Source organism: Phalangium opilio, unplaced genomic scaffold, assembly GCF_054372755.1.
Source record: "Phalangium opilio isolate 3A_F unplaced genomic scaffold, DU_Popi_V2 ptg000094l_1, whole genome shotgun sequence".
Taxonomy (NCBI): domain Eukaryota; kingdom Metazoa; phylum Arthropoda; class Arachnida; order Opiliones; family Phalangiidae; genus Phalangium; species Phalangium opilio.
Window position 1 is genome coordinate 6,264,424 of NW_028324199.1, and position 8,211 is coordinate 6,272,634.

The following is an 8,211-nucleotide window of genomic DNA, read 5'->3' on the forward strand; positions in this document are numbered from 1 at the left end:
ACTTCCAAAAAATACGTTCATGCCAAAGAAAACCAAAAGAATACTAAGAGTAAAAAGAACAGTGTTGAAGCTCTTGTTAATGATTTACAAAATCAAACAAGTATCCCATAACTGATCATAAAAATTATTTGAAGGGCCAAACTTCTAAAAGAATTAAAAGGGTTGTAGCGGATCAGCTACATGAGCCTTCACCAAAACATAAACAACACACATATTGAATAGTTAATGAGAAACCCACTTTAGTGTCTTACCGTTCAGGCTCATAATCTTTTGCATTAAGCCTATTGACTCATAGTTTATCAATAGCCGGATAGGTGGCGTTCTATTGCACTACCTGAAGCGACCCCTATACCGCGTTAGGCCTGTCCGTGGGATATATAAAGTCAGGGTTGCCATGCAGTTCTGCCGGCAGTGGCAGTTCACATTAGTCTTTAGTAGTTAACAGTTAGTAGCAGTCTAGTTAAGTGGTGGAGTTTGGTAGTTCTCTCCCTTAAACTAACATCTGTTTAAGTGTCAAGTTAGCTAGCTTGTATCAAAGCTTGCTCGCGTTTTTGTCCAGTTTGACAAACTCGTCCTCGCCCGAACCTACATCTTAACCAGTTCGCGCCGCGTTATTAGAGACAACACATAGAACACTTTCACGGCTCTATACAACTTGGTAAGAAAGTTAATATTTGCTATATAATCGAACCCTATTTACTGGCGCTACTTAAATACTTAAATATTACTAAAGCATTGTAAATGTCATAGTCATTAATTACTATTATTATTATGTACTTATCAATTATTTATTTTGTATGTTAAACGTACCAGAAAGGACCTGGTTATTAAACTGAGATTAAGCTAGTAATGCTTGATCTCGTTATTTCAGCCTGTTAACCTACTTTTGAAGTGAATCGGTTACAAGGGCAAGCAGTTCTTTTGCCCTAGTAATGGAAGGACCCAGGACAAACTCCTTGGCTTGTCTCTGTCAATCCATGTCAAGCCAGAGCTGCAGTTGAAGTGCAGACATCCGGCAGTGAATCCTTTGGCTAATGATAGCATGGGGGATGGGAACTGCAGGCACAGCCACTTTACCCTCTTTTTGGCATATATACCAGCCCTCTCATTGCCCAGGTACCCACAGCGATTGAACCTTGTTGCGGGCAGCCAAAGAAGCCAGCAAATCCAGACAGCTGAGGACCAGTCTCGAATCGACAAAGCACTGATTCAGCGCTATGAGGGAGGCCTGACTATCCAAATAAATCTGAATCGTCCGTCTGCGGTTATTTTTCTTGATGCAGAAATCCCCGCATAAACAAATGACCATGAATTCCGCTTGAAAAACACTGGGAAAATTGCCGAGGCTCTCGTAAAAACCAAACTTCTTGGTCAAGCAGTAGACCCCGGCACCAGCTCCAGAGTCCGTCTTAGATCCGTCCGTGAACCAGACGGTCTCCCCCCAGTTCCAAGGACTGGGATAGTCTCCCAAGCAGCGCGACTTGGAAAGTGCACGCTGAAGGGCTTGTCGAAGTGATATGATACTACAGACTTATCTGAGACCATCGCAATTGTTGGCTCAAGACTGCTGTACTCACTGAAGAGCTTAGTGTGACTGAAGTCCCAGTGCTTGGGCTTCCACCAGCCGTGGTTGTTGAGCCTACAGGCTCCCATAATAGCTTAATCCTCAATAAAGAGGTGAAGAGGAAGCATATTGAGAAGGATTTCCAGAGAGGCTGTGGGGGTAGTCCTCATGGACCCCGTGATACCGATGCACGCCAGCCTTTGAAGCTTGCGTAGTTCATCTTGGGCTGTTTTAAGGCGAACACTGGACCACCAGACAAGAGCTCCATAGGAGACCACCGGCCTGATGATCCTAGTATAAATCCAGTTCACGGCACTAGGGCTTAAGCTGTTTGAAATAGAATTTTGGCCTTCTTAATGCTAAGATCAAGATGGGATTTCGACGTAAGCTTGGCATCAAAGGTCACGCCAAGGTACTTGACCTCGGTGGACTTCTTCAAAACCTATCCAAAGAAAGAAATAGCGTTGAAGAGGTCATTGGTCCTTTTCCGGGTAAACGGTATAAGGACAGTCTTGTTGGGATTGACGGTGAGGTTGACACCCCTACACCATTCCTCAACATCATGCAAGACAGTTTTCATCAGTGCAGCGATAGTTGCAGGGAACTTCCCTGTAACAATCACTGCGACGTCATCCGCATAGCCAAAGCATTGACACCCCCGCCCCCGCTCCCCGAGTCGACCCAGCAGCTCATCCACCACCAGGCACGAAAGAAGAGGGGAAAGAACCCCTCCCTGTGGACAGCCACGGTCGATGGAGTCTCCAGGGATTCCCCAAGAAGAGACGCCGTCACCCTACGATGCGTAAGCATGGAGTGTATCCAACGACACAAAGTGTCGTCAATACAAAACCGCTCCGCACCGCGAAGGATAACTTCACTAGAGACCCTATCAAAGGCTCCCTCAATATCAAGGATGATGGCTAAAGACATCTCCTTGAATTTGTTGGCCCTGTCAAGGCAGTTAAAAATGCCATGGAGCGCCGTCTCCGTAGATTTGCCTTTCTGATAGGCAAACTGAGCATTGGACAGGGGAGTGTGGGAAAGAATTCCATCCCTCAAATACCTGTCCACCAATTTCTCTAAAGTCTTTAGGAAGAAAGAGGTAAGACAGATATTATCTAAACGCCTTGGCCTCAAGATAGCTCGTCTTCCCAGTTTTGGGAATAAAGATAACCTTCGAGCGCTCTCCGAAAGTGCACGGGGAGAGCATCGGTGCATGTGGGATCAAAGACCTTGGAGTCCAGAAAGTGTATCTTAAGCATATACTTTAGAATGTCAGTCCCTGACTTGGTAAACTCACCTTCTGCCACCTTGATGGTGCTGAGCTGGTGAGTGTTATCATGAGCCAGGATCTTCATGATCTTGGCTCATGATAACACTCACCAGCCATGAAGGTCAGCAGTATAAACGTTGAACAGCAAAGGTCCTAACACACTGCCTTGTGGAACCCCATGTTTGATTAGCTGTTTTTGGGAGAAGATGTTCTCGTAACATACAGTTTGAAATCTGTTATTTAGATAGGATGTTAACCAGGATAATGCCTTGTCTTTAATACCAGATTGTTTGAGATTCTCTATTAAAGTATTATGTTGCACCGTGTCAAACGCCTTAGACAGGTCGATGAAGACAATGATGACGTAAATATCGTTGTTTAGATTATCTTAACTGTTTTCGTCTACGTTAAAATGGCAGGTTTTTGTAGAGTGTTTTGTTCTGAAGCCGGATTGTAGAGCGTAGAGAACCGAGCCGTCTTCTAGGTAGCAAAAATGCGAGCCGAATTCAGCTATACCAATTAAAAATAACTATGTAACATAGATGTTGTTATTTTCAGGCCACGAACCAGGATGTCTATTATAACTACTTCAGTGTCTATATAGTTTGACTCTTTCATCAATTTGATTGGCGCAATACTTATTTAAAAACCTAATAAAGTTCAACAAATGTAAATACTTATGAAAATAAAACTCTTTTCCTAATAAAAGAATTTTCTATTAGCATTAACTGGCAAAAGCTGCATTAAAACCGTGAGTAAAATTTTCAATGATATATTCAAATCAGCTCTTTCGAAGAAATATAGGACAACTAGAAATCATACATAGCGATGTATGGGGTCCTGCACCAAGCCCCTCGTTGAATGGAGCTAGATACATAATTACATTTATAGACGACTAGCCGTTACCCGCGGCGTCGCTCGCGTGTAATAAGAACTTCCATCTAAAATGATATAAAGAATGTGTAGATTTTACTGATGACTAATATTTTTGTAGCACCCTAGGAGCGAAGGCACTCGGCACAGTCCGTCAGCCCGTCGGGATATTTTTTTATTACTTTTCACGCGGATATTATTCCATAAAGAAGGGTTTTTAAGTTTTTGCCCGCCATTTAAAAAGATGGCAACAAATCGATCCCAAAATACCATTCAGCCCGTCCATAGGTTAAAGGAAACCATTGTACTAAATATTTGTGAAATCGGTTGAAACGCGCGGACTTTATTGCATAGAGAATATTTTCTTACATTTCTGGGCGCCATTTTAAAAGATGGCGAAAAATCGAACCCGAAAGACCATTCAGCCCGTCTTAAGGTTAAAGCAAACCAGTGTACTAAATATTTGTGAAATCGGTTGAAACGCGCATACTTAATTGCATAGAGAATATTTTTTACATTTCCGGGCGCCATTTTTTAAGATGGAAGCGGATTGGAAAAATCTTTCTTAGTACGCGCCTACTACTTATAAGTAACGTTCCTGCAAATTTTCAGCCTTCTAGGGCAAACGGTTTGGGCTGGGCGTTGATTATCAGTCAGTCTGTCAGTCAGTCAGTCAGTCAGTCAGGACTTTGATTTAAATAGATATAGATAATGTTACGCCTTTTCCATAATTTGTTGTTTATCTTCATTTACTTCCGAAATAATCTACGCATTCTAGCAAAATATCGTTGTTTATTTTTAAAATTGGGGCTTTCTTCAAATATTTTTCTTCCGAGGCATGAGAATTGTAAATTTTTCAGTGGGTGTTTAAAATTTCATAGCTATATTTCCGTCACGAGTCCTTGTTATTATATTTACACCCGAGTAGTTTTTCAAGATTAATGGCAGAATGGGTTTAGGCGCGCAGCGGTCTTTATGGCGGTAGTACATGCAATTTTCAAATTTTCAGAAAATGTGTTGACCAACTTGGGGCGGGTTTAGAACTTTTTCACTAATTTTTTTGAACTTCCCGTGGTCTAATTAGTCTGAAACCAGTACTGGTAGGGTTAGTTAAATAAAGTTAAATCGTACCCATCTTAGCGTTGTTTCTAAGTGCTATCAAGGGTGTGTAAATTGTGTTAGAAATAAACTCTCTAGTCACTCATTCTCAGACTACCATTGGAAGTAGTCTGCCATTTTGTAACAATTGCCTTTAGTTTTGCTGTCAAGTTTAAGTTAATCCTACTTTAAAACATACGCGGTTTTTGAAAATACACTGATTTATTTCTAATTTTTAACTTCTTTTATTTTAGCACTAACAAAAGTATATGACGGTTTTGAAAGTATAGTTTCTACTGTTTAAAGTTTTAACGATTTGCAAAAATGTAGTAACTTCCTAGCTGCATCTTATCGTTGCTTCTAAGTGGTTTCTTATATGTGTAGATTATGTTAGAAATATGCAACAGTTTGTAGTCATTTTCAGACTGTTAGTGGAAATACTTCCTTATCCCTTCCTTTACCAAACTAGAGGTTCCCATCTAGACACTTGTAACTGTTATTTTGTTTCCAATACAAATGACTACTTACTTCAGTCTTCAAACATTCAAGGACCTAAAGTCCTATTTACATCAGAAAAACGTTGCTATGAAACAAAAAGATAAACATGGAATTTTGACATTTCCAAAAGATAACGAGTTATACGTCACGAAGCCGAAGCATTTTAATCACGACGATGTAATTAACAGTTTAGTTTTTTACTGCCTGGAACACAGTACTGGAAAATGGACGGATTTACTGAAATTAAATACGGGATGTACCCCAAAAAATGGTGGGGATGCGAAAATGCCTACTAACAAATAAATTGTTAGTATGAATTGTTACTTAATAAATGAAACTTATATGATTTAGATGGTTTACGGGTTGTTGAGCGGTTTTCATAAGAGCGTTTTGGAATAAAGTGGTTCCTAAAACAGCGGTTTGCAAAACCGCGTGGAAGAAAAACCGCGGTTGCTGTTTCCGCGTTTCTCAATACAGCGCTATTTCCCAAAACAGCGGTTGCTGTTTCCGCCCAAACTGTGATTGATAGGGAGGGAAATATCTATTATATTAAGTATATAGGACAAAGAACAATATTATGCAAAAAGGAGTAATGTTATATCGGAAGTAAATATAAAATACAATTTTTTGAAAAGGCATATTATTTTGGGAAGTTAAGGAAGATAAACAACAATATTTTGGAAAAGGCGTACTTTCGTACGCTCAAGATATAAACGCTGTAATCAAAATGCGCTAAAACGAGAAATGGCATTAATGGCAAACGCGTTTATGAAAAAGCCGTTTTGGACAATGCTGTTTTGATAACATGCCCAATCGATAACATACCGATTTGGATAGGGTTAGTCCCCTTATTATCGGACGCCTCTATTATCGGACACTTTTTTAGAAAATAGTGTTTAAAACGTCCGGGGGAAAAAAGGAACACTGTAAGTGATCTAGATTTAAAGAGGGTGTCTCCATCTGCATGTTGAATATAAAAACAGAGAAGCTGCGCAATGTCTGAGGAGGAAAGCGCGAACGAACCAGGTATCTAAATTTTTTGATTAATTAAAATATACTGGGGGGACGGAAAAATTCATCTCCCTCATTTTTTAAACGTGTTTCAAAGTATTTAAACATATGCCAATTATAGGTTATGAATATTGCTTTAAAGCCCGAATCTTTTTCTATAAATTGTTACTTTAAGCCTTGGTTCAAGCTTTGTGTACATGAAAATACAGCGTAATTCATATCTAATGTAGAAAATCTATTATCGGACACCTCTAATGCTGGTGTTGTGTTCAAGAGCATATACTATGTCACAATGTTTTGAGTTTATATTATATTAACTTTTACTTCTTTTAAACACGTTTCAACAAGAAATATCTAACGTAGGCTTACAAAAACAGAAGAGAATGGTTAATATTTAATAACATAAAAATAACTTTTACGAAATCAGACCCGAAGCGCCGCCGCTTGCAGTGGAATGAAGATGATATGCTGAAAGCAGTTAGCGATGTGCAGAATGGGTCCAAAAGTGTGAGACAAGCTTCAAAACTTTATAACGTGCCCCGGCAGACCCTTCATGATAAAGCAACGATGAAAGCTCCGCTTCAGTCAAAACCAGGTCCTAATACGGTGTTATCGTATGATGAAGAACGAGAACTCTGTGAGTGGGCTAAAAATGACTTCAATTGGATATGGTCAAACGAGAGTTCAAATATCCAGTAAAGTAAACGAGCCTATGAAAAAATCGAAAAGGAAGAACCCGTTCAAAGATGGAGTACCTGGTAGGCACTGGTGGCAAGGATTTTTGAAAAGACATCCTGATGTTAAACTAAAAACCCCGGAACCACTTCAAATAGCTCGGGCACAATCCTGTACCAGCGCTAAGATGGACGAATGGTTTTTAAAATATCAGCGATTCATAATAATGATGAACATGTTGGAAGGAGCCGGAAATCGCGTGTGGAATGCGGATGAAACTGGGTTTACACTGTGTCCCAAAACTGGTAAAGTTCTAGCCGCAAGATCTCATAAAAACGTGCTTCAAATTACCGGAAACAATAAAACCCAAATTACTACGCTATGCGCAGCCTCTGCTTCTGGGGCTGTAATACCACCCTTTTACGTTTTTAGTGGAACCGGACTTCCATTTAATCTCCTCGAAGGCGGTGTAGATGGGTCCCGCTTTGCATTATCTGAAAACGAATGGATGACAACAGAAATATTCCATGGATGGATCGTGAACCATTTTTCCAAGTCAACTCCGCCCGAAAGGCCTGTTGTTCTTCTTGTAGATGGGCATTCAAGCCACCTTAACGGGAATATTAGCACCTTTTGTCAAGAAAACTCCATCGAAATATTTTGTCTTCCTCCTCATGCGTCGCATATAACACATCCGCTGGATGTTTCGTTTTTTAAAAGCGTAAAGAGCAGTTGAAAAGATGTTGTTCATGAGTTCATGACGAACAATTCAGGAGAAATTCCAACAACAAGAAATTTTGCTAGGATTTTCCGACAGTGCTGGATGCGATCGATCTGTCTGAGTGGTACAATTGTACCTTTTCGGTACATTTTAAGGTCTTCAGTACCGAAAGTACATTTGGCCTGTTTAAAGTACATTTTCAAATTTCATTTTCAACATTAGCGTCTATGGGACGAAAATTCCACCACTAGGTGGCGCCAAAAGCCTTTCGTTGAGGGGGACGGAAATTTTCCTACACCCAGGGGGGAAAGTACATTTTGAAAAAAGCTTCCCATTGGATCAGTACACTTTACTATTGGGGAAAGTACCTTTCCAAAAGTCGAAGGAACTAGAAATAACTCATTTTCAGAGACGAACCCGTTTCAAGTATTAAAAACGATGGAAGCCATGCTAGGCGACAAAATGGTATTGGAATTCCAAAAGGTGCTCGAAGAAAAC

General features: G+C 40.2%; 1 protein-coding gene across 1 annotated transcript; it reads left to right on the plus strand.

Annotated features, from left to right (window-relative positions):
• The first annotated feature begins 6,969 nt into the window (after positions 1 to 6,969).
• LOC149639985 (uncharacterized) lies at positions 6,970 to 7,834 on the plus strand. Its single transcript, XM_089850843.1, has 2 exons — positions 6,970 to 7,713; positions 7,766 to 7,834. Exons 1-2 carry the CDS (start codon positions 6,970 to 6,972, stop codon positions 7,832 to 7,834), a joined length of 813 nt encoding a protein of 270 aa, XP_089706969.1.
• Positions 7,835 to 8,211: the final 377 nt, after the last annotated feature.